The following is a 26,484-nucleotide window of genomic DNA, read 5'->3' on the forward strand; positions in this document are numbered from 1 at the left end:
CATTAAGAGAGAGATTATGGTTTCTTCACTAGTCGGCAAACTGCTCTGCCTCTTCTTTGTATGCAGACTTGTAAAAGGTGAACTTTATAAGGTGTATAGATTTGGGCTTTGCGGTAATGAATCAGCAGAGAGAAAACCACATGGCCCCAGAAAGCACTGATGCATTACCTCTGGAGGTCGAGGTTGTGTTACTGATCCTGATTAGATGTAGTATTTCAGAAAGTGATTGATGAAGTTACAGAAGAGGGTGTTTAGGTCAGGTTCTGTTTTATCTGCTGCTGTATTATAGCACTGCTTGTAAACATTTCAATCAAATGAACTGGATTTTCACATAAAATGGGTGTTCTGGATTTTTTTTTTTCTAAAGTTTCTTAGTTTTCCATTATTCTGTGCTACCACATTGGCTCCTGTGGTAACTGAAGTAATATATGGTGGCAACCAACTATGGCTATGACTATGACTATGACTCTCGTCTCATTTTGTTACTGTACTTAAGTAGATTTTTCTAGCGTCAGTACTTTACTTAATTCTTTATTTGTTAACTTTTTACTTTCTCTCTAAATGTTTTTTTAGTTTTCATCTATTTGGTGACATGATAAATATTTTTTCTTTTCTGTTTTTCTCTGTTTTCAGTGGTATTTAAAAAAGAAAATAGTGCAAATACATTGAGATGTGCAAAATGAAAGTACAAAATGGTATAACAAACAGAAAACAGTAACGATTATGACAATGTAAGGTGCTGTGTGCAAACGCAGAAGGAACACGAATATGGTGAAGGGAGAACTGAGCATAAGAGACTTATGGGATAGTGTAGATGGCCTTGCTTGCATTGAGCAGTTTGAAAGCTTGGGGGGAAGATGTTCCTCCTAATCCTCTCAGATGGTGGAAGTCTTGATATACCCTTGTCAGCCATCTGTGCAATGCCTATCTTTGACAAATCACCCCTCTTGATATGTTCTGCTCGTCGCTGCTTCAACTGTGCTGATTCCAGTCACACATTAAGCATCTATTTGAATGTAATGACTTTACTGTGCACCACAAAAATATATAGTATTAATATTCATGACAGAAACACACAATAATGGAAAAAGATTACGAATTGTTGACTTCTGACCAGCAAGCTGCCACTGCTGGGCCCCTGAGCAAGGCCCTTAACCCCCCAACTGCTCAGTTGTATAAAATGACAAAATGTAAGTGGATAAGAGCGACTGCAAAATGGCGTAAATGTAATTGTAAATGGTGTGATCCTGACTGTGCTTGTGTTGAAGACACAGCCTCCAGTCTGCTTCTCCATTTGCATTGTTTCCCACGGAGGCGCTGACGTCACAGTCGCCATTGGCTGAACAACAAGCTGAGCGAAGCTAACGCTAACGACCTCAGAGCTTCCTGCCTCCGCTCTCACTTACCAATGGCTGGTGTGATGAGGAGGAGTAGAAAATGACAACAACAATAATAAAACAATTATAAATAAAGGGACACCTGGAAAAGGATAACCTCGACGCGGGTCGTGGAAACATTTCTCTGTTTTGAGGTGAGGGTTGAAGTTATAACCGCCGGCGTTTCCTCGGTATCTGTTGACGGCGACATCGCATCGGTTCCCCAACGGCAGCTAAAGGGAATGAGGGTCTATCCGGATATGAACTGTTTTTTGTTCTGTATTGTTTTGTGTTAAAATAATATACAATCTTTTAATACAAAAAGATAAAACCCACAACGAATTGGGGCCATTGTTAGCCAGTTAGCGTCTTTCTCGTAAATTACATTGACGGTGTCTTGTTTGTAAAGCCGTTCTGTTTATATCCTATTTCAGAAATGGATTATTGTGTGCCATATTAACTAAATACATGTACAAAATGCTTATTTTTATATTTCCTAATGTCACTTCCTATAACGCAATGAAAATCACCACATCCAAACTGACCCTATATTGATTATGTATGTAAATGAGCCATATTGCATTATAACTCTATTGAAAACATTATTGAAAACTAGACTTGTTATATATCTAGGACAAAAAAAACCAGACTTGTATTACAATGTATTTATCATATTATAATCTACCCATGATAATTCTCTATTAACATCAATCCTGGACTGGTTGTATGCCATGTGAAGGTATGGTTCAGTATTGTGCCCCATCTTGCTTTACATATTCTCATGACATGTTGCACTTGAGGCAGTGAAGATCTGTAAAATTCATTCATCTTGATGACCCCCGAAATCCTGCCACTACCTCGTTTAAGCATGGAGAACAGACCAACATTGTAAAAAAAAAAAAAAAACAGATACATTGAGCAAAGGCTTGGAACAATGGCTTCGCAATATTCGGACAGCATCTCTGTGTAACTGAATGTGTGCCATGCGTTCTCCAAGCCTAGTGGTCATGAATAACACATGATGCCATTCTGTAGGAGCAGCACATACACACACAGCACGCTCGGCAAACACACCTCAAACCGCATAGGTGTCGAGAGAAAAGCGACAGTGTCTTAAATATAGAGGGACAAAGGCTTGCACTGTGGGTAAGGTGTTCGGTTTTTCTCTTATAAGGACAGACGCGTACTCCAGCCGCCAGTCATAAGAGAGTATTGTTGCCTTCCTGTCAACGTCAGCCATCGTTGTGTCTTTGTCGTTTCATGCTCGTCTGTTATTTGTGTTCTGTGCGTGACAAACTATCGGCTTAAATGTAAAAATTAACGTTTATATATTATTTTTGTATTTAATTCCTTTTCTATCCATAGATAAGGGATTGCTTTGCCCTTGCAGAATGTTTTCATGTAGAGCGATGAAGGGTGTAGCCTGTTTTTCCCCCACATCGTGCGCCTAATTTTATGTTTGCGGTTCAATTGGTGTCGCCTTTTATAGTCTCGGATGTCAGACTTATTCTTTTGTATGTTAAAAGTGTCCGCAAATAATTCCTTATTAATTAGCAGTGTTATAAGTTACACCTGTCTGTGTTCCAGGGACATGGATGATGGACTGTTTTTTTGTATATGTTTAAAATGGGTTTTGTTCTGAAAATATATGTTTCATGAAATCTCCTGTTCCTCTTTGGGAGAAAGATGAATCGAGCTACTGTCTGGCTGTTGGCTGGAGATCGAGGCTATTATTAAGGCTTGTTTGTCGTGTTTTCCTTGCATTTAATATCAGCTTCCTCGGTCCTACGTAAGGCTCTGTCTTGGATGAGCTGTGTGTTTTGAAAAGCAGGAGATGTGGGATAGAACTTGTTAGAGCAGGAGACTGAGGACATGCAAAGGGAAGCAGACCTGCTGTTATCTTATCCAGGCACTGAAAGACCAGACCTGCTTGTTATAACCGTGTTAGAGCTGCCTGCTTTTAGATCGACCTCTATACTCATGATATTTCAAATGTAGGTCATGTATCATACTGGGAATAAAAACGCTCAGATGCCAGCTCTCACTTAAACTGTGTGCTGAATGAGTTAAATCCGAATATGTGGCTATTACCTCTGTATATACACACAGTATTTTTAGGCTTGCCTTTTGCTTTTGTTGTTGCTCCAGGGTGCCGTTGTGCTAAGCAGCAATCATGGACACCACCACGTCTATAAAGATGACCACTATAGCTATCCAGAATCTTTTCAGCTATGTGGAGGAGGAGAACCTGACTGCCCTTAAGGCCCACCTGGACAAGTTCAAAGAGGTGGACGGCCGCAGTGACGTAAGTAAAAATATCTCTGAATAGGTTACATTTTTTTGGGTCTCTGATGTATTTAATTATCACCACATCTAATTGTATCGCAGAACATAATTCTAAATAGGCCTTGTATTACCACTTGTGTTTATCAAGTAGTGACAGTGTACAAATTGTTTTACTGGGTTGGCTTGAGTAAACCGGATACGTTTTAGCTACTAGAAGCTTTTCCTTTAATCCTCCTAATGTTGAAATAATTACATTTATATTATGTGATAAATAAATCTATGCCTGACCTATATAACCCCCAAAAATGAAAAAAAAAAATAGGAATAATCCATTGTGTAGGGTTGTATTGTGATTGTCTGAATATCTCTCTCTTAGAACGGGCAGACTCCTCTAATGCTGGCTGCAGAACAGGGCAGTTTGGAGATTGTCCAAGAGCTTATTAGAAGAGGTGCTAATGTAAACCTGGATGATGTGGTAAGCAGAAGTTCACGTAGCACTGCGTTAGAAATATTGCCCATGCACCACATGCATGACTAGGTCACCTTTATTAAATCTCTCCGGAAGAGGTATGCAGCTCGTGTAAACACACACACACACACACACACACACACACACACACACACACACATTTTGCCGTTGGAGCATTCCATCCCTTGCCTGCTTTTCCCCCTGTTACCATAGCAACAGTGGCCAACTTTGCAGTTTCCATGGTGACCGACCGCTCTGCTTTTCTCCCATAGGACTGCTGGTCTGCTTTGATCTCTGCAGCCAAAGAGGGGCATGTGGAGGTGGTGAAAGAGCTGCTGGAGAACAGCGCCTATATTGAGCACAGAGACATGGTGAGACCCGCCCATGAACATAAATACAGAATGGAGCGCTGCAAGCATTTCATTCTGCATTCAGTTTCATTCTCTCAAACAATTCATTATTATATATGGACAGCTATAAGACATACATGTTATTTTTCACTTGATTAAGCTATTATGAAGCCAACGGTTGCACACCAGTTCACACGTCATCGTGAGCAGGGGAAAGGAGAGCGCTAACACTTAACTCAAACTGTTCTCCCACATGAAGAGTGGACTTCATGCCTGAATCACTAAAACATGAGAGGAAATGTGCACAATTTGCCCAAGGTGGCACTGAACAGAACACAAAAGCAGTCAGCAGAAAATTCTGCAGATGTATGAGGGCTTATACAATTAGTCATTATGCATTTATTATGATTTAGTTTTTTATTAGTAATAATAAAAAAAAAAAATCATACATTTATTTTACTCTACTCAATATATCTGATGCATGCATATTATATGTTTAAGTAATGGTTTGGAACAAAAACGCTGACTAATAATAATAATGTTAGTGTTGCGAATGAATCTTTTTAAGAGCTTCATCTTGAATATGAAACCACAGGAACTATATTACATTTACACTAATTATAATGTTCTTACACAGATTCAACAGTGATAGATGCATATTATAAATCTGTGTTTGATATATTTAGTACCATAGTATTAAAAGAGCTTATTAAAATAAATATTTAGATATCAAATAAACACAAATATGGATGCATGTTAAGAGATCTTGTGTGAAATGTTTCAGGGAGGCTGGACTGCTCTTATGTGGGCTGCATATAAAGGTCGTGTGGAGGTTGCAAAGGTTCTCTTGGAGAATGGAGCCAATCCTAATACCACAGGACAGGTAAAGTAGTAAAACCTCTTTGCTTTATGGATTTAAGAGAAGGATTTAATAAATTCCTAATGAATAAGTCACCATTCTATGCTGAAGAAAATTACCGTTACATGTATTTTTTTGAATTCCTACAACTCTGTGCTATTCTTTAGCAGTACAGCGTATATCCCATCATCTGGGCTGCTGGCAGAGGTCATTCTGAAATAGTCAAACTCCTGTTGGATGAAGGGGCAAAAGTCAACTGTTCTGATAAGGTGAAATTCCCTGGCTTTAACTAGAAGAACTTTAACTTTATGACTGCTTTACATCGTTAATCTGTTTATCTGTATATTTTGGTATTTTTCTGCCCTCAGTATGGTACTACTCCCTTGATCTGGGCTGCCAGGAAGGGCCACTACGACTGCGTGATGCACCTGCTGGAGAACGGTGCCGATGTTGACCAGGAGGGGGCAGTAAGTGCATTGCTTTTCTTAAGGCTTAATTATTATAGTTGCAATATTAATTTTGTAATTTTGTTGTTTGATTTGAAGCTCATCCAGCATTGATTTAAAACTGGTATGTTGTGTTCAGAATTCAATGACTGCTCTGATCGTGGCTGTAAAAGGCGGCTACACTGAGGTCGTGAAAGAGCTGCTGAAGAGGAACCCCAACGTGAACATGACTGATAAAGATGTCAACACAGCTTTGATGATCGCAGCCAAGGAGGGGTACACTGAGATTGTGCAGGATCTGCTGGACGCTGGGACCTACGTTAACATCCCTGACAGGGTGAGTCCAACATCAGTTGTGTGCATGTGTTGGACTTTTGGTGTCCAAAGTTTGCTTCTGTTTTGATTTGGTGCAACAGAGTTAAAGTCGTTAATGTGTAAGCACAGATTGCTAAACGTTCAGTTAATGTCATGCAGTGTACATAAGTAAATTGTCACATTGCCTCTACTGAATCTCATTTAATTCTTTAAATATCTGTTTTATTTTTCTAATTCTGGTATTTAAAGGGGGAAATTTGCACAATTAGAATTTTTATTGAGACTAATTTCTGTGTGATCTTGTTTATATTTGTTTGTCTTTATATGAAATGTTCAGAGTGGTGACACAGTGCTGATTGGAGCTGTAAGGGGTGGCCATGTAGAAATTGTAAGAGCCCTGTTGCATAAGTATGCTGACATCGACATCAGGGGACAGGTAACAACCCATATCACACTAATCAGCAGAGCATTTGTCATATAAAACATATTAGATATATCATATTTCTTGTATTATAACTAATTCTTACAATTATACATAATAATAACTGTTTAATAATAATTGTTTGCACCAGGACAATAAGACAGCTTTGTATTGGGCTGTGGAGAAGGGCAATGCCACCATGGTCAGAGACATCCTGCAGTGTAACCCTGACACAGAGACCACTACCAAGGTACAATGGTATTTAAAAGCAGTTGTCTTTATAGCTGGATAAAGAGGCGGATACTAACATGCCTGTGTGGTTTCAGGATTCTGAGACCCCGCTGATCAAAGCTACCAAGATGAGAAACATTGAAATTGTAGAGCTTCTCCTGGACAAAGGGGCAAAAGTGTCAGCCGTGGATAAGGTAAGACTGAGCCATACATGTACCATAAATGAAGGTAAATTTTTGCATGGCAGTCATTCTGACTGTCTTTTCTTGTCAGAGAGGAGACACACCTCTTCACATTGCCATACGCGGGAGGAGCCGCAGGCTGGCTGAGCTACTCCTGCGCAACCCTAAAGATGGCCGCCTGCTGTACAAGCCCAATAAAGCAGGAGAGACACCATACAACATTGACTGCAGCCACCAGAAAAGCATTCTTACTCAAATTTTTGGCGCCCGTGAGTCCTGCTTAGTTGTTAATAAGATCTTTTGTTTTAATCCAAATAAATCCACGGATTTTTCCTCTCTTCCGTGTTTTTGTGAGAGCTGATGATGACATCAATACAATTATAAGATGATCTTGTATTTTTCCCTCAGGACACCTGTCCCCAACTGAGACAGACGGTGACATGCTGGGCTATGACCTGTACAGCAGTGCTCTGGCTGACATCCTGAGTGAACCCACCATGCAGCCTCCTATCTGTGTAGGCCTGTATGCTCAATGGGGCAGTGGCAAGTCTTTCCTGCTCAAAAAATTAGAAGGTGAGTGTTAGGGCTAACAAGTACAGTTACACAATTACCATGCCAGATTACATTATTGAACTGTGTGTGACTTCTGTAATAAAACTTAGCAACACTGATTTCTATTCATTTTTCAGTTGTTCTGTTCCTAATTTTTTTTTTAAATAAAAAGCAATCAGTAGTTATATGTAATTCTTTTGAAATTCTGTAACAGATGAAATGAAGACATTTGCAGGGCAGCAGATTGAGCCCCTGTTCCAGTTCTCTTGGCTGGTGGTGTTCTTGTCACTCTTGCTGTGTGGCTCTGTTGCTCTAATCCTCGGGTTTACTGTAGACCACAACCTGGCCATTGCTGTCTCCCTCAGCCTTCTAGCTCTGCTCTACTTGTTCTTTGGTAAAAAAAAAAAAAAAAAAAAAAAATGTAATGTATTTGTGATTGTTTCTTGCTGTTGAAAATGATGTGCCTAATTGTTACACAAGAGGGCAGTGTAGGCTTAAAAATTAAAAATTTTATTTATTCATTTATTTATTTAGCTATTTATATGTTGATATTGCATTAATGCATTACTTTTGCGTTTTTTTCTCCCTTCTTCCTCAGTGGTTGTGTATTTTGGGAGTAGGCGTGAAGGTGAAAGTTGGAACTGGGCTTGGGTTCTCAGCACTCGGCTCGCTCGCCACATTGGCTACCTGGAACTACTGCTCAAACTCATGTTTGTTAATCCTCCAGAACTGCCTGAGCAGACCACACGGGCACTTCCTGTCAGGTATTTAAAACTTCTTAATATGTTAGTCTTAACTTTTTAAACTTATTAATATTATTATTATTATTATTAATTATTTTATTATCATTATTTACGTTACAGTTGACCAAAATGAATCAATAAATAATAATCTTAATAATTTTTTTATCTTATCTTTTTTTCAATTCAATTATTCAAACTTTTGACAACTAAACAAAACAAAATGGGCAACACTGTGTAACAATCATCCTGTTTACTAGTAGCATAGTGCTTTAAAAATGTCTTTACTATCAATATGTTTGTTCTCAGGTTCCTGTTTACAGATTATAACAGACTGTCCAGTGTTGGTGGAGAGACCTCCATGGCAGAAATGATCGCCACGCTCTCTGACGCTTGTGAAAGGGAGTTTGGTTTCATGGCCTCCAGGCTCTTTCGTGTCTTTAAGACGGAGGACACTCAAGGTAAAGGTCCTGTTGCACAGAAAATGCTTTTTTTTAAATAGAATTTTAAGATGACCAGACATTCATAATGACTCACAATGTTGTGATCAACACCAGGCAAAAAGAAATGGAAGAACACCTGCTGCATCCCATCCTTTGTGATCTTCCTTTTTATCCTGGGTTGCCTGATCACGGGAATGGCCCTGCTGGCTGTCTTTAAGGTAGACACCGAGAACCAAACTGTGAATGCCGTGCTGGTTGCCATGGCGAGTGTGGTGGGCCTGGCTCTTCTTTTAAATTGCAAGACCTGGTGGCAGGTGACTGATTCAGTCCTGAATTCCCAGAGGAAGAGACTGCACAGTGCTGCTAACAAGATGCAAAAACTTAAGAGCGAAGGCTTCATGAAGGTTGGTTCATGCAATCACAAACATATTGTTTAGGATGGGGTCGTTCTCAGATTTTTCAGTCTGTGTATAATGAGACATTGTTTTAATATAATTAGCACAACAGATTAAAGTAGTCTGTTATATGTGCAATATATATACATTATAGATGTGCTCATTACATGTATTCTTACTGTATTTCACATAGTGGAGTCTAACTCTGTTATCTGTTTCATCTTACAGGTGTTGAAAAGTGAGGTGGAACTTATGGCTAAAATGGCGAAGACTATCGACAGCTTCACCCAGAATCAAACACGTTTAGTTGTCATCATAGATGGTCTGGATTCCTGTGAGCAAGATAAAGTCTTGCAAATGTTGGATACGGTGAGAACATTTATCAACCAGCAGAGGTCTCTGCTGTATCACTTTATTATAATTATTATTATTTTTTTTTCAACAAACAGATGACTTTGTTAGCATTTCATTCCGAATTAAATTAAACATTTATGAAATTGTTGCAGCAATTCATGACACTCCTGAGCATTTGTGCACAAGTGGCTTCATGGTCAATAATAACTGAAGTCTGTACAAGAAACAGAAACATGCTAAAATGTTTAATGGTTTATGCATGTTGCATCAAAAGCATATCATCACTGAGCATTCAAGCAAAACATTTAACGCTGGTAATCATTTTGATCTGCAGGTCAGGGTGCTTTTCTCCAAAGGTCCATTTATCTCCATATTTGCCAGTGACCCTCACATTATCATTAAAGCCATCAACCAGAATCTGAACAGTGTATTGCGTGATTCCAACATCAACGGCCACGATTACATGCGCAACATCGTACACCTGCCCGTGTTTCTCAACAGCCGAGGCCTCAGCAGTGCTAGGAAGATGTGTGCACCAGCCCCAGCCAACGGAGACACAGGCAATTCAGAGGGTGAGTCAGGTGACCTGATATAGAGCCAAAAAATAGAGACGCTTCGGGTAGAAAATTAATTAAATTAAAATGAATTCCCCCATTACTGATCTTCACTGAACCCAATCACAGAGCACAAACACAGGTCATAGCTCACTTTTCAGAACCACTGCAGAGTGTTAAAGTGTACGTAAAGCATTAATGATTGTTCATGCTCTGTTTCACCTCATGGAAAATGTTGCTTTAACTGTGTAATGCAGATGCTGTAGCCTTTTTTTTTTTTTTTTTTTAGCCCACTGTGGCTTTGGCTTACATTTTATATACCATTCTTTTTTTTTTTTTTTTTTTTGCATTTTAGGTCTCCTGTTTCTGAGCTGTTCTTTTTTATGCTTCCTGTTTGCAGGTTGGCATGAGGAGCTGGACAGGAAGTTATCGCAAAACAGTCTTGGTGAAATGGCTAAGCTGGGCAGTAAGACTGCTTTGAATCGCAGGGTGAGCTTATTAAAGTCCTCTTGCAGCATGTGAACTCAAACAACATGTTCCGAGTATATGTTTAGCCTGCTGAACAATGAACTACAGGTGAAGTTCAAAAGAACTTTACAGAACACTTGTATATGGTCATCAATTATTTTTCAAAGCAGTTTGCATTAAAGACAATAATTCTGTATTAGGTATGAACATGGGTAACAGCCATGCCTATATCATGAAGACATTTATAATAACTTATACTTATTTATAATTATGATCTTTATACCAGTGGGGGACAGAAACGAAGTAAATGTAAATCGTTACTGTAAATAGTAGAACATTTTGAGATGAATAAATGATGGTAGAATCTCCTGATGTTAACTTGCCACAACACCCGTGGATTTATTTGTGCAATTTTTTTTAAGTGGTTAAAAAGAAGGTTTTGGGCTCATGATAACTGTAATAGATATCAATCAGTGTTTAACTCGTTAACATCATTTTATTAATAGATCAGTGTGTTAAGAGTAACATTAGCATCTATTCACATAAACTGAGTTGATTAAGCAAAGAGTCTTGTGCCAAAAAGGATAATAGGAACATTATAGTCATAATAAATCATAGTACTTTGAATACTTAACTACATTTTGAAGGCAAATTCTTTTGTACTTTTACTCAAGTGAAAGTTTAAAGGAAGCCTTTTTACTGAAGTAATATTTTACCTTCTGTATCTAGATTTATTTTTGCACTTCATCCACCACTGCTTTATACAATCATATCTATAATCATATTATTAGTGGAGAATTATTAGTGTTTTTCTCTCTTTAGGACACGTACCGGCGTCGTCAGATGCAGAGGTCAGTCACACGTCAGATGTCCTTCGACCTGTCTAAGTTGCTGGTGACCGAAGACTGGTTCAGTGACATCAGCCCTCAGACCATGAGGAGACTGCTCAACATTGTGTCTGTCACAGGTAACATCTACCACCAGATTGTTTCTTGTGTGTTCAATAATATATAAACTTCTAGATGGTACTTCAAACCTGTGCATCGTTTCCACAGGTCGATTATTGAGAGCCAACCAGATCACTTTTAACTGGGATCGACTGGCATCCTGGATCAACCTGACTGAGCAGTGGCCCTACCGCACATCATGGCTGATCTTATTCCTGGAGGAGACTGAAGGAATTCCTGAACAGGCCACACTCAAAACCATCTATGAAAGGTCTACTGCAATCTACTGACAGGAAAAATATTGGGTTTAGGAAGCTTTTGAATATGTTATTTGTGTTGTAGTTTGTAATTTATATGGATTAAATAGTTTTCTTACATTTCTCTCTATGCAATAAGTAGCAACATTTCTAAAGCTTTTTAAAACTAATAAAAAATCATAAAACTCTAGGTAAGTATTCAATTACTGTACAATTAGCATTTACAACTTTATGGTAAATTCTCATTCTTCTTAGCAGATCCTCTTGATCTTGGTCAGAATGGATGAGGAGCTGGCATTTTCTGTGCGGTCTGGGCTTTTGCTGTGTTACTGAAGGATTTAAAGTGACTCCACCATTGTCTTTTGTATATGTTGTTGTACCGAAGGTGAAACCTTTTGTCCCAGTCTGACGTCGTGTACAGTCTATAGCATATTTTCTTTAAGAACGCTTAGAAACATCTTTCTATTCTTTCCTCTGATTGTCACTTGCATTTTACTTAGGAGTGGCTACTGTGTACCCACTTCACTCTAAAGACATGACTGATGGAATGGTTGTATTAGGTCAGATTTCACATTGCTGCAGAGGACGTTTGGAGCTTTGTTAGAGGTCAATGGGTTCTTGGTCACCTCCCTCAGTGTGTAGGAAAAGTCCTGGTGATTCCAAACATCTTACATTTCACAACAATAAAGCCTGCTGCGCTCATGGGAACATAAAGTTTTAGTGGGTTATACCTGTTCCCCAATCTACTGTAAGTTTCTATCAAATTTGATCACAGGGCTTTACGGAGAGTTCATTGTGCTTAATGGTTTGGTTTTTGGTCTGTCAGGTATTTTGAATTGCGTTATGTAATACCGACAATACAGCACGTTTCTATATTGTGTCTAGTCTAATAAGATTGGGACTGGGGGACTCCCCAATTTGGTGTATTTTAGTCGAGTCTGAATACTAGCAGCAGTGCAATGCATAAAATCATACTGGCTCAGGTCAAGAGCGATAAGGCAATTCAGTAGCCATGCTTTACAATTAAGGTGCACTCACACTTTGTGAAATGCTAAAATTGGATAGAGAAAAGTGAAAAACCTTGTTTTGGGCCTTTAGGTATGACATTAAACTTCAGTATTTAGGGACATGTGTTCACTGGCTTAGGATTTTATTACTGAAAATTAAAACATCTAACATTTTATGTCTATAATCAACAGTTTGCCTTCTTGAAAAACAGTATATTGTGTTGACAAACTACGTATCTACATACTGTTACATCTTTCAGTTTGGTTTCTAAAAAAAAAAAAAAATATTAATATGTTACAATTGTTCCAGTTAAACTGTATGTGCCTCATTTTGATTAGGTTTGGGTTTCCAATAAAGATGACATAATTTCCCCCACTGTGTGTTACTGCAGGGGTTAAAAGGATGCACAGAGGCCTGTAATATTTCAGCAGATTTATGTAAAAACATGGCCTAGAAAGGTTATATTTCGTAAGATTTAGCTAGTTTAGACCTTTACAGGTTTTAACAGGTATGTATGTTTCTATTTTTCTGCATGACAGAATTTCCAAGAACATTCCCACCACTAAAGATGTGGAGCCCTTGCTGGAGATAGATGGAGACGTGCGAAGTTTCGAGGTGTTCCTCTCCTCTCGCACTCCAGTGCTGACTGCTCGAGACATCCGCACATTCCTCCCTTGCACCGTCAACCTGGACCCTAAACTAAGAGAGATTATAGCAGGTGAGAAAACTGCAGCTGGCCTTCTGATTCATGAGGACTGAACATCAGGACTGAGGTTTAACCCTAATGTTCTGTTTAGCTGAAAATAAATTGTTTAAATAACTGCACTTCCAGAGTATGCAAAAGAATTAAGGGTTGAGCATTTATTCCTGTCACTTATAATCCTAATTTATTATTATATGGAAATATCTTAAATAACTAAAGAAAATTGAGATGATTTTTTAAATGCACAATGGTCCAGGTCAGCCAGTGTGTCTATTGCCAAGTAAGTAACAGAGCATAAGGGTTAATAGACTGGAAAACATTTTGTGTTTCTCTATTGCTAGTACTTATAGTAGACTGTAGCTGCTCTGATTGCTGCCTCCTCAGATGTCCGTGCTGCTCGAGAGCAGATGAACATGGGTGGGGTTACGTATCCCACACTACCGTTGCAGGACCCTTCTATTCGCCCTACTTCCATCTACAGTCAGCATTCCTCAGCCTGCTCACCCACCGCATCATACAATGGGCCATACACTGCACCTGGTGTGTCCCCTCAGCCCCACAGCGCCTTCTACAGTGGAATAGCTGGCCCTCAGCACCCTTATTACAACCGGGTAAGTTCTCTACTAAGGCTTCCTTCAGCTTTCAGGCAGCATTGCAGATGAGATGTTACAGCAGTCTAGTGTCAGGTTTCTTCTTAATGTGGTTTATATCCGATTCAAAGCTTCCTCTGATATGTTTTTTGATTTATATGTTATGGCTGTTTCAGTTCAATAGGATAGTAGAAAGTTGTAATTTCTTGGGATCATCAGAAAAAGAATGGGGATGTTTATTTGAAAATGAAAGTCATTTCACTGTATCAAATATTTTAGCACCAGAAGCTGAAATCTTTGCTATCAAAGGATTCAGTGGATTTTAACCACTAGACTGAATGTTATTTGGGGTAGAGCTAACACAAGTACATATATTTGAATACAAAACAGTGAAGCACTGGTTAAATATACAGAAACACCACTGAATACTTTGGCTTGATGGTGCTGGGTATGTATTCAAAAGCAACATTGTGGCAACATTGGCCATTGTGTAATGGCCAATCAGTTTAAAGTAACATATTTCATATTGTATATTCATGATGTCTTCACTTGGACCATTTCAGCTGTCTCTTATGTTAGTGGCAAAATAATTGGTTCCTGTTTTTGGACCAGCTCTTGTTTTTGGATGTGCAGATGGAAAAATTACCTAACTTTATTGGTCACAGTCTGTTCATCTAATGGATCTGGGAGATCTTGTGGACGAGTCCACACCTCAGATTCCAGCTTTAGCTCTAGATATATACTTACTTTCTCTGGTCTATGAACTTTTTTCCCATTTATCATCTCCTTGGTGAGAGGCCATTGTCAGATTTCATTTAAACATTCCTCTTGGTTTTATTATTTATTTATTTGAAGCTTTTTTTTTATTTATTTTTTTTTTATGTATGTGTCCAGCATGTGAGAATCTCCACATATTCAGAGAAGACTGTGTATGTGTATGTGTATGTGTATGTGTGTGTGTGTGTGTGTGTGTGTGTGTGTGTGTGTGTATGTGTGTGTGTGTGTGTGAGAGAGAGAGAGAGCAGAACCCCCTTATTGTTGCGTTTGTGTTTTTATTTTTATTTTCTAAATTTGTTTTCTTCTCCAAAATTCCCTCTCCCAGCCTTATTTTCCCCACTATGTTTATGTGCTGCCCCGGCAGTACACTGGCAGCTCTCATTCCACTCACATCCCTGCACCACCTCGCCCACTCATTAAAGCGACTCATCCCAGGGAGAATAGCTCTGCAATCGTAAGTACTGGACCCTAACGACCCTAAGACCTAGACTGCCTCCGATTTTACTGTCTTCATATATACCGTGTTTCATTTGCAGCTCTTTTACTCATATACCTGCTTTTTATTCAGTGCTAACACTTACTCTGCCTCCAACAGGATGCATTTCTGCTTAGTAGTGTCTTGGTGTAGTATCAGAGGTTTTATTTATACCAAATAATCATATGATGCACAATTATACTTTTGTCCTTTTTGTCTGTTTAATGCCAAACTCTCAACAATTTTAACATTTACACAGAGTACTTTGTTTTGTGTGTGTGTGTGTGTTAAGTTACGTTCCTGCCGTCTGTTCACACACATGCACACAGTGTCAGTGACGTCAACCACCAGCTGTCTAATGCTCACTGAAGCCCATAGTGGAATAGAAACTCCACCTGCTTTGCGAAAAACATACCTGCTCCCTTGATACACCTTTTTTTTCCTGTTTCATTGCAAATGGCCTATATGTGGTTTCCTCACTTTCTTCACCTCCTCTGTCTTTTCCCTTTCCTCTTTTTGAGCAGTGTAAGGTAGCGTCTTTGAAAAAGAAGCAGGTACTGAATTCCTCTAGACTTGGCTAAACCCTGCTGCTCTGCTGCCCTGCTGCCCTGTCCATGCTGCCTATCATTCAAAATGCCTTTTCACTCTCTCTCCTGGCTTTGATACACACTACTTCTGCACCAAACACTCCCAGCATGCCTTTTGGGAAGGAGGAACTAGGGCGTTAAACTTGAGTAATAATAAAGAAGCCTGGTTTATTTAGCAGCATGTTTTAGTTCATTCCCTAAATACCCTACAATTTTAAGCAGGTAACATTAACTCCTTCCTCTGAAGTGTTGTTTTATATAGCTTACCGAAAATATATCTATAGCCAAGATATCATTGAACGTTGCCTCTAACACTGACCTAGAACAATAACGTTCCATTAAACATGTCATGGAATTTAAATAAACCTTGTATAGTATTCTGGTTTGAAACATGCAATGCGAAACATGCACTGTGCTGCATTTCCCTTAAAGGGCAAAACCAGTATTTTGATTATAGCATAGGATTAAGTATAGATTACAGACAATACATTAGATGTAATTTTCACTGATTTTGAAAAGAATTCCAATACTAACAGACTGAGAACCGCCTGTTTTTAATAACTACAAATTGCATTACAGTGCATTGATTAGTAACCATTTGTAGCTTATTAGAATTTCAAAGAACTGTTCTTTCTCGTTTCTACAATCCTTCATTGCAGTATAATGCTTTTCTTCACTAGAATTCAAATGAAAGCTCTTCTACTATTCTCTGGAAAGCTTGGATTGCATACTAACAGCAAGCATGCTATTTCAATTTTTGCCCAATTTGCTTTGGCTACCTTTGTTTTGAGGGTCTCGCAAATCTTGTCATAAATATGGCGGTGGTAATAATGTGCAGGAGCTGATTATTTTCTCTGTGCCTGTATGCTGTATTCACCAGGGCACTGCTTCTGTGGTGTCAGGAACCCCATCTGTGCTGCTCAGCTCCATGAATACAGACATGGTGTGTGAGCGTCTCAGATTGATGGAAGGCATTGACCAAGGCATGCTGGCCCAATACACTGCCACCGTTAAGAAGGTGTGTGTGTGTGTGTGTGTGTGTGTGTGTGTGTGTGAGAAAGAGAGAGAGAGAGAGAGAGAGAGAGAGAGAGAGAGAGAGAGAGAGAAATGTAATGCTCACTTTTTTTTTGCAAAGTGAGGTTTGTGCTGCTCCTAATCGATCTATTTGTCACAGGCCAATGTGAATGGACGGGTTTTATCCCAGTGTAACCTGGATGAGCTGAAGAAAGAGATGAACATGAACTTTGGAGACTGGCAGCTCTTTAGAGGAATTGTGAGTTCATCTAAATTTCTCTTTGAACATAGCTATTTGTTTGCTTATAAAAAAAACCAAAACATAAATGTTCAAAGAAATAAAAAAACATCATGTTTGGAAAAAGGAAACTGATCCAAATTCTGCCAAATTATGTTTTCGTTAATGATCCCAGAAGGTAAGGCATTGATGCCAAAGCCTTTTGCCAGCTGCAGGTGTATGGAGGCAAAGCTTTAATCTGTGCTTGTCCTTCCTATCTGGAAACTGTGCAAGTCGGGTAGGGCCCCCATTGCCCTGAGCCCTCCCATGGCAGATGATATATTCTGTAGATTTTGTATTTATTTGGATTAAAATTGGTTTAATGCTTTATAAGCAGCACAAGACTATTGAACAAAACAGAAAATGCTTATTTTCTTCATGCCACAGGAATGCACTCTGTCTAATGATACCCTGATGTGTGCAGGTGATGGATTTGCGTCAGGTTGAGAGTCAAGTTCTGCACGAAGAGGCCCCCAGCGAGCAAGGCAGTAGCATGGGGGGTCATGGAGAGACTGGTAGGAATCGCGGAACTTTGAGCAATGGAGGGCTCGCTAATAACGATACCTCACCCATGTACAACTTCAGCCTTAGCTTTGAGGAGCTCTCCAATGTGGGCCTGGATGAGCTTCAGAGGAATCCCAACCCTCCATGGATGGTGAGTCTACTTCTGTTGCTATAGAAGATCCTGTTCGTGCTTTCATTTAATGCTTGATCAAATTAATTCTTCTAAATCAAATTAATTTTGCAGAACACTACACACCGCACTCCCAGCATGTCCAGTCTAAACTCTCAGGAGTCCTCCAATGAGATCTGCAAACTAACTGACAAGCAACAGGCTGAGTATCGCAATGCCTACCAGGAGTACATTGCTTCAATGGCTCAGATTGAGAGTGGGATGGAAAAGCCTGTGCAACCCCATCCAGGCCAGTTTATGCACTCCGGCTCGGATGATAAGAATAAAGATGGTTGTGACCAAGATGGACGTAAATCCTACTCTAAGCGAGCTGGTGGAAAGCCTGCGGTGGATGCAACTGACTATGCTTCCACTGAAGCTGCCACTCTAGACCCCATCAGCGAGGAAGATGAGAAGTTTGACCACGGCTCTTCCAAGTCCCTGCTTGGGCGCAAGTCCTCTGCAGAGAAGCTGGGGATCTTCCAGAGTGCTGACCTAAAGCTTAAGGCTGCAGGAGGGCTACGATACCAGAAACTGACCAGTGATGATGAAGAATCAGAGGAGTCTGATAACACCCCCATGATCAAGGATGGCAAGAAAGTAGAACCCAAGCGCAGTGAGAATAAGGATTCATCTTTAGCAAATGGAAAGGAGTATCTCTCTGATGGTATGCTTGATAAGAAGGACTCGTCTGATTCAGGTGTCCGGTCTAACGAAAGCTCACCCAATCATTCTCTGCAAGACGAGGAAGCTGACCTATCTCAGTCAGAGGGGACCAACCTTATAGAGCTAGATGAAGAGAGCCTTGCACGCAAGAGAGGCCTGCCTAATAGTTTGAGTGGTCTCCAGGATCCAGCAGTTGTACGCATGTCCATCTGCTCCGAAGACCAGTGCAGCCTCCTGGCCAGTAGCCCTGAAGAAAGCTGGCCTTCATCTAGAAGCTATAACCTCAACCGCACTCCCAGCAACAACACCCTCAACAACAACACCAACGCCCAGCAGGGGAACCGCCCACGCCAGCCAAATGAAAGTTCCACCACCACTGGCAGTGAAGTTATTGTAACTCCTGGGTCCAGCACCACCACCACAACCTTCACATCCACCACCCAGAATGAAAATGTACGTGTAGTGCACTTGAAGAGAGGCCTGAACCCTGGAGACCCACCTGAGATCTGCACTGTGACCTCAGACACAGTGGTCTTCAGCGAGGAGCGTGAGAGCATCCTGTGAGAACCTGGACCCTGGTCCTGGCAAATCCCCCTCTCGTGTTTTAGACACGCGGTTCTGCACTCGAGATTTAGATGTTTGCTGTTGTGATGCATGCTCAGTGGAATGTGTTCTGCGGATGGCTCAGTGACATCACTGTGTTTCAGTATTGAGTAGTGGTATTTTGTCCACTGTAGTTTACTTATTAAATGCTGCCTATGTTCATGTTTTATCATTGCTTTTTAGAATCAGCATTACATTTATTTAATTGTCCTCTTTGTGAAATATACACTTAACAGTATTACTGCTTACAAATATTTTTTGGATAGTTTAAATTGACCATTTACTAAAATAACACATGGCCTATAAACAAACATCAGCTACACAGTTTCCAATAATCTGACCATTATGCTGATTGCTTACTCAGTTATGAAACACTTGTCGTGTCAGTTGCATGCTTCCGCTCAAAAATGAGAAGTTTTGCTTAAAGTCAAGAAAAGTTCTTCCTCTGAAGTTTCTCTCTGACCTAGAGTTTAGAAAGTTTAAGAAAAAAAAAAAACATTAGGAGCAGTATCATGCATGTGTCTCACTGCATTAAATGTCAAACATCAGAAGACGTTGCATGCTAAGCTGTAATTGTCTGTTTACTTGTTGTATTAGTGGTCACCGGCAAATACGTGTACGTGAGAACTGAACTGTCTAGAACACAAAGAAAAATGAAACTATATAATGAGAGCTTTTTCGATTTATGTATCGTTTTTTTTTTGCTGCATGCATCAATGACATTTTTGAAAATGTATCTTCTTGATTTGATCCTGAACTTCGTTACCTCACAAATCATGCCACTAGATGGATTGGCTATGATGAATTGCCCCTGGGTATGAAGGAGTGTGTGAAGGGTGCGGTGCGAATAGGCTGGCGATTTCAGTTATTTAAACTCTTCTAAAATAAAGTTGTATGCTTTTTAAATCAATATAAAGACACGATCCTTTTAAGTCTACATAATTTATTTCATAAAAAAAGTGCAATTTACATTATTTATAGAAAAGTCATTTGGCATTACTAACACCACATTCCAGCAGAATTAAAAGAAAAATACATTGATGCACTGTACAGGAATGGCACAATGAACCTTGACTGTTCTTCCTGCTTTAACATTAATTCATTAATTCCTTCATTCACACACAGTTCATGTCATGCCCATGTGGGGAAGGATCATCAGTGCTGGGAAGGATTGATAAAAATCCTAATATTTATTCCTGTATCAGGGATTAATCCATTAGGGGGTAAATGGCTGGAATGTACAATTATAATAATGGCATTGGAAGGCTATATTAATAGAATATTTTAATAGCATGATAAAACCAACTTATTTCTAAAAGTCACAATATGGTGTAGAATATATATTAAAAAAACAAACAAACAAAAAAAAAAACCAAACACCTAGGCCTTCAGCTTAATGTCTGAATGGAGTAGAGCAATAGGTCAGAGAAATCACGGTCTATTGGCTCAGGAATGGCTTCTCAATAAAAAGGTCTAGAGACTGAGTAAAAAAACAAAACAAAAAAAAACCCCACTGAAATGAAGGCGACGCTTTGAGTGTTATTGTAAATGTAACTGCCAAATATGATCCGTTAGTCCCTCAGTGCTGCTGATCATCTGAGCTCTCTGATCACACCGAGCCTGCAGTTTGACACCTTCACAAAAGGCGTTTCTTTTCTAAACAACTGGTTCTCTCAGTCCCGAAACGAGGTCTTCCTTTGGAAGAAAGGTCTTGTATGGCCTGCAGATAAATATAAATCAGACATACAGAATGGTTTATCTCTGAGGGAAATCCGTGTCAGTCAAGACGAAGTCCAGTCCAGGCGAAAGTACACGGAAGGATAACAACAAAAAAAAAAGAAAAAAAAAAAAAAAAAAGAAGGTGGTCCTGTTTTTGCTCCAAAGAAACACCTGCAAAATATTGAGAGAGAGTGAGAAAGTGTTTAAAAAAGGAGGAGGCAGAGATCCGGACCTACTGTCGCTGCAGAGGAAGCTGTGGTGCTCACCCCCACCAGTTTTAAACACTGAGAAATCCCATAGTACTCCACCATTCTTATTTTTAGGACATCCTGACATAATAAATTGGAAATCTATGCATGTATTAACTCTTCGAAATAAACACAATGGGTCCTTCCAAGTTTCTCCCCATGCATGTGCACACCAATCACCATAAATGATCTAAAATGCTATATGGTTTCTACACCTTTCTACACCATTTTATATTTCATTACAAACTATTTGAAAGGTGATGTCATGGACACAGCATTGACAACAATAAGTGAGAAGGCAAGTCTTACCTCTTCAGATTGTTATCTGCTCATCCGTGATCGTTTCTCTTGCAAAATGACTTATCTGAGGAGAAAAAGCAGAAATAAATTGTTTATATGCCACTTGTGCCCTCTCCTGCATTTAGGTCCATCCACACTTTTGATATCTTTTGTAAACATTTCCCCCATAAGTTTATAGTTAACACATTATGACGTATTAATATCCTAAAACCTGATAAACAACTATTATTACGTCACTGAAACTGCGATTGCTTACATTTTTATCTTATACATATTGTTCAAGCACGTCTGGTGTAATTTTAGTTTTTTTTTCGTTGTGGAAGCTTTTTCACTTGTACAAAGCAGCAGTTTTGTTTGTAGACATTTTTACAAAGTGCACATCAAATCTTGCTCTGCATTGAAAGTCTTGCACAACTGCCTACATGCGAGCAGGAAGTGGTGAGTGGGAATCCCTTAAAAGTGATCAGTGTCTTTACCTGTAAGGAGCTGATCTCAGAATCAGTGCTGCTGGAGGAAACTCCTGCTTGAGCAGGACACCGCTGAGCTTGTGGACTCGCGTTTACAGCGCTGGAGTCCAGCGCGATCTGAAGGTCCAGGATATAATCGATAACATGCTGCAGGATCTCCATCTTACTGACGCTCCGGTCCTGCGGCAGGCTGGGCACCAGCTCCTTCAGGCGGCTGTAGCAGTCGTTCATATCGCACAACACACCGAGCGGCTCGTCCCACGCGCTCTTACTTCTCCAGATCCCGAGGTCCGGCGCGTGAGAGCTGACGTGAGTCCTTCGCATGGGAAGCACCGGGCTGATCGCCTTCATAGTCGCGTGCTTTCTGTTTCCGGCTCGCTTATTAAACCGTTACACGCCGCCTCACAGATCTACTCCAGAGCGAGCCGTGTGTCAGGTTATATATCAGTGAACGGACGGCCTACTGATGCGGGAGAATATAATCTGAACCGGATTGGTCCATGCGGTCACGTGCGTCCACATCGGCGACACCTGTAGTCCCTGAAACCCCGCCCACAATCTCCTGCGTGCTTTCCTCGTGCTGATGAAGCGGCTGAGCACTGAAACAGCGCGGAGTGTTACACACACACCTTCCGGTGTTAGTCAACAAGTGCTCACACACAACCCAAAATCTGGGAACAAGCAAAAGAAAACCTCTGAAAGATAAAGAATGTCTCTCTCACATAATCTCCAGCCGTAACTAACACATTATTTTTTATCATTAGTAACATTACAGACAAAAATTTCACTTCACGACATGAAAATAGTTCACTGTTAACATTGGACACAGCTTTCCAGAAGTACACAAAATATGTATTGTATGTATAAAAATTTATATGTTAGTGCCAATCAGGTTAACCCTAGAACTTTATCCCTAATGAGTGGAGAAAGTAGAAATGAAAAACTCCCTGAGATGGTGTAAGAAACCTTGAGGGGAACCAGATTCAAAAGCGAACTCATCCTCATCTGGCTGACACAGAATGTCCATTCGTTACAGTTCCATCATTGTTAAAGTGTGCTTGCGGTCAAATCGCAATTGTTTGGGGAGACAGTAAGGTATTCATTGAAAAGGGCAAGTTTTTAAAAGCTTTATTGTATAATACTCCCATGAACACCTTCCTCATTCCATCTAAGGGAGTTTTTCCTTGCCACAGTTAACTGATAAGTTGTCTTGCTCATCAGAGATAAACACACGTAATTCACTTAGATCTAAATTTTACATTTTGTAAAACTGCATTGAGACAATGTCCAGGTTTTAGAAGAAAGGTTTTGACAGACATGATAAAAAATGAGGCACCTCCATGTTTAGGCTTCAATGACTTCAGTGAACAAATCAGAAACCCTTCCCTCTTCCTAGTGTCTAAAAGGATGGCTTACCACAACAGGACGACTCACGGATGTTCATGAGAGTATTGTACAATAAAAACTATTTTTTTCAATGAATACCGTACTCTCTTCCCAAACTATTGCGATTCGAGCGCAAGTACGCTTCAACAATGATGAAACTGTAACGAATGGACATTCGGTGTCCATTTGAATCTGGTTCCTCTCAAGGTTTCTTACAAAATCTCAGGGAGTTTTTCATTTCTTATTTCTCCACTCATTAGGGATAAGCCATCCTTTTAGACATTGCAAGGAAAAAACCCTTTTAGTAGGAATGAGGAAGATACCTTGAGAGGAACCAAACTCAAAAGAGGAACCTATCCTCATTTGGGTGATATCAAGAGTGTAATCATAAATCATAAAAACAATACAAAACACCAGAGAGTGAGAAAAACCATGAGCACTGGAGTGTTTGATTATGAGTAATGCCCTTTCTACAGTCTTATACAGTCAGTTGGTGTTGTGGAACCAGGAGCTACTGAGCGAATGTTCAATGATGGTGGAAAAAAAAGTGTAATGGCCCTGCTGTCAGAGCATGTAAAAGTACACCTTTGTGCACATTTAATTTGCTAATTTATTTTGGGTTGTTTCAACTACTTGTAGATATCATTTGTATAGCAGTCTGTAAAAAATGGAAAATAGCTTTATGCTATGTTACGTGCACATGTGTAACATAGTATGACGTATTGATATACAGAACCCTGATAAACAGCTATAAGGAGGCATAGTAATGTCAGACACTTAACATAACAGCACATAAGTTCAGTAGGAGCCTGGGCGGCATGCTGTGCAGAGTAATACTAGAGCTGCGATATTTTATTAACTTGCATCTATTTTGAAGTATGTCTAGTGTAAAATTTTTGTTGCTAAAAATAGCTTCCACTTGTACAAAGTTTTGATTGTATACATTTTGACATTTCTTATGTCTGTGTTTTAAACAATTTGTACTATTATTTTTGGGTTTTGAGTTTTCTTAGTTCAAGTAATCAAGCTGAAAAGTGAATAAATGAAATACTTCTAAAGGCTGGGACACTATCTATCTATCTATCTATCTATCTATCTATCTATCTATCTATCTATCTATCTATCTATCTATCTATCTATCTATCTATCTATCTATCTATCTATCTATCTATCTATCTATCTATCTATCTATCTATCTATCTATCTATCTATCATTAATGAATGAATGAATGAATGAATGAATTTATTCATTAATTTTAGGGACTTTGTCAAATATCCTGACAATTCCCTGTATAACCTGATATTGCTATCCTTGAGGGGACATGTAGTCTTCACCAAAACATGTTTTTGCATCCCAATCAGTACACTATTATACTGTGTTTTATTTCTAAGAAGCACATCAAGGTAGCCTACTGTTTAGTACAATAATAGAGTTCAAGGTGACTATAGCCATGACAATGTTGCACTCTACTTTTAGAAGTGGTTAGTTTTAAATGTGCTGTGGCTTGTACTATACACCCCAAAATGTGCCCCTCTGTATTTTGTCACTAAAAAGTATAGATATTGTTTTGGATTTGTGATGATGCATGATACCATACTGTATAATAGCGTAAAGCATTTGCAGATTCTGCAATACAACTGCAGGTTTTCCCTTGTTACACAATGTTTTATCGAGTGCCTCCTGACCTTTTCTTCTTGAAATGTTGGAAAACAAAAGGACATTGTGAAACCTAACACGATTCAATAGCATCCCTTGAACCATCATATGAAACTCGAGTCTCTCAGGTGTTCCCTCTGTGCTCCATATTGAATGAAACATGGGCCAAATAGTGTAAGGTTTCAGGATAATAGACTTTATTCTCAGCTGTTTCTGAGAGGTGTGAGAAGGAGAACACCTTTTTTTTTCCTGTAGCCAGGCTCACGAAGTGCAAGCTTTGCCACCCAGAACATGTTGCCAGATCCTCTGTTTAACTCTACATAGGGGAAAGCTCCTAAAATACTCCTTTCCGGAAAACATGTGGGCACTAGAGCATATTTCCCATGCTGAAGGGTACTCTACGTTTATTTATTTTGTATAATCTTTATTATATCAGTGGTGGATTGTCCATAGCAGCAGGTGGGGCAGAACTCTATCATGAATCTCAGCCTCATTATAAGTCTCCATTCGTAACGGTATTTACATTCTGAAATAATAACTATAAAAAAATTTTATAGACTTTGTAGACTCGTCTCAAATTTGATCTTCACTCACACTAATCTTCTAGACTTAGAATTAACAGTCTAGAAAGTGTGAATCCTTTACAAATTTCTGTATTTCTGTATATAGTTGTCCTGATGTGATCAGATTTTAATCCAAGCCCCAAACTACACAAAAATAAAAAATTTAAACGGATGACTTAAAAACATTACAGTTTTTAGATGTATTTATCCAACATTAAATATAATTCATGAAAAATCTAAAGTAAAGGAAAAGTTTCTTTCAGTAACTTTTCAGAACTGCTACAACTCGATGATTTTGTTGGGCTTCCCTGTATGTAGTGTTTAATTTTAGGTCCAGTAACAACATTTCTACTGGGTTAAGGTCTAAACTTTGAGTTGGCAGTCTAAAATTGTAATTTTGTTTCTGCTTTAACCATCTTTGTAGACCTTCTTGAGTGCTTTATATAGTTGTCTGGATGGCCCACTTATAGTTAAGCTTTCCAAACCAAAACCCTGACATTCTCCTGTAGAATTATTTGGTACAATCCAAAATTTAGTGTCCCATCAGTAAAAGCAGCAAAGCAGCTCTCACCAATTAAACATCCACCACCTTGCTTCATATGCTTGCCACTTTTTGCATGTTGGAATGTAGTCTTTGACGTTTGCCGAACATAAACCCAAAAGTTTACTTCACTTTTTGGCAAAATAATTGTGGTGCTGAATTTCCTTCATTTGCAAATCATCTGCATTACTGTGGTTCGGTACAAATGCGTTTATAAGATTTTAAGGCCTGGTAAGGACTGATAACTAATGTTTCAAAGGTTCATAGAAATATCCTTTAATGAAGCATGACACACTCAAGACCAAAGGGACAACACTTTATAATGATTATAAAATAATCCCAACGAAGATATTTGGGCAGTTTTGCTCCATTTACTACAATCACTTTGTGCTGTTTGTTTTATTTGGTTTAAAAAAAAAAATCTACTTTAGCTAGGGTTTAGATGAATATATTAGTACATTTTGGGTTGCATTAATGTAAACATTACAGAAAGGGTTAAAAAAAATCTTGTTATATTTTAGATGAGAGAAATACTCAAACAAAATACTTTCACCTGTTCTGGTGTCTCAACCCACATTGGATTAA

The 26,484-nt window shown here is 39.2% G+C and overlaps 2 protein-coding genes and 1 long non-coding RNA gene across 20 annotated transcripts; 2 read left to right on the forward strand and 1 right to left on the reverse strand.

The window, feature by feature from the left end:
* Positions 1-1,083: 1,083 nt before the first annotated feature.
* On the forward strand, positions 1,084-19,696 carry kidins220b (kinase D-interacting substrate 220b). 16 transcript variants are annotated; one of them, XM_083562201.1, is made up of 30 exons: positions 1,217-1,531; positions 3,525-3,681; positions 4,039-4,137; positions 4,404-4,502; positions 5,266-5,364; positions 5,511-5,609; positions 5,709-5,807; positions 5,926-6,123; positions 6,439-6,537; positions 6,674-6,772; positions 6,849-6,947; positions 7,027-7,204; positions 7,344-7,508; positions 7,702-7,881; positions 8,086-8,251; positions 8,537-8,688; positions 8,785-9,074; positions 9,294-9,434; positions 9,754-9,991; positions 10,374-10,462; positions 11,264-11,408; positions 11,497-11,659; positions 13,193-13,371; positions 13,741-13,967; positions 15,049-15,177; positions 15,723-15,752; positions 16,666-16,803; positions 16,960-17,058; positions 17,501-17,731; positions 17,825-19,696. In XM_083562201.1, the coding sequence occupies exons 2-30, from the start codon at positions 3,550-3,552 to the stop codon at positions 18,977-18,979; spliced, it is 5,217 nt and encodes a 1,738-aa protein (XP_083418327.1). In that variant the 5' UTR covers positions 1,217-1,531; positions 3,525-3,549; the 3' UTR covers positions 18,980-19,696. The 16 variants fall into 16 exon arrangements, with proteins under 16 accessions (XP_083418324.1, XP_083418327.1, XP_083418331.1 ...); XM_083562192.1 differs by having other exon boundaries at positions 1,307-1,531; positions 5,508-5,609; XM_083562200.1 differs by lacking the exon at positions 1,217-1,531 and adding an exon at positions 2,364-2,522 and having other exon boundaries at positions 5,508-5,609.
* On the forward strand, positions 11,670-13,125 carry LOC310737776. Its single transcript, XR_014536897.1, has 2 exons — positions 11,670-11,754; positions 11,785-13,125. It is a non-coding gene; the product is annotated as an uncharacterized lncRNA (long non-coding RNA).
* On the reverse strand, positions 13,239-22,356 carry id2b (inhibitor of DNA binding 2b). Of its 3 annotated transcripts, none has more exons than XM_083562363.1 (3): positions 21,762-22,356; positions 21,295-21,349; positions 13,239-13,352 (listed from the first exon to the last, which is right to left on the reverse strand). In XM_083562363.1, the coding sequence occupies exons 1-2, from the start codon at positions 22,101-22,103 to the stop codon at positions 21,299-21,301; spliced, it is 393 nt and encodes a 130-aa protein (XP_083418489.1). In that variant the 5' UTR covers positions 22,104-22,356; the 3' UTR covers positions 13,239-13,352; positions 21,295-21,298. The 3 variants fall into 3 exon arrangements, with proteins under 3 accessions (XP_083418489.1, XP_083418490.1, XP_083418488.1); XM_083562364.1 differs by lacking the exon at positions 13,239-13,352 and adding an exon at positions 19,945-20,738; XM_083562362.1 differs by lacking the exon at positions 13,239-13,352 and adding an exon at positions 19,945-20,908.
* Positions 22,357-26,484: the final 4,128 nt, after the last annotated feature.

Source organism: Silurus aristotelis, assembly GCF_946808225.1.
Source record: "Silurus aristotelis genome assembly, chromosome: 15".
Lineage (NCBI taxonomy): Eukaryota > Metazoa > Chordata > Actinopteri > Siluriformes > Siluridae > Silurus > Silurus aristotelis.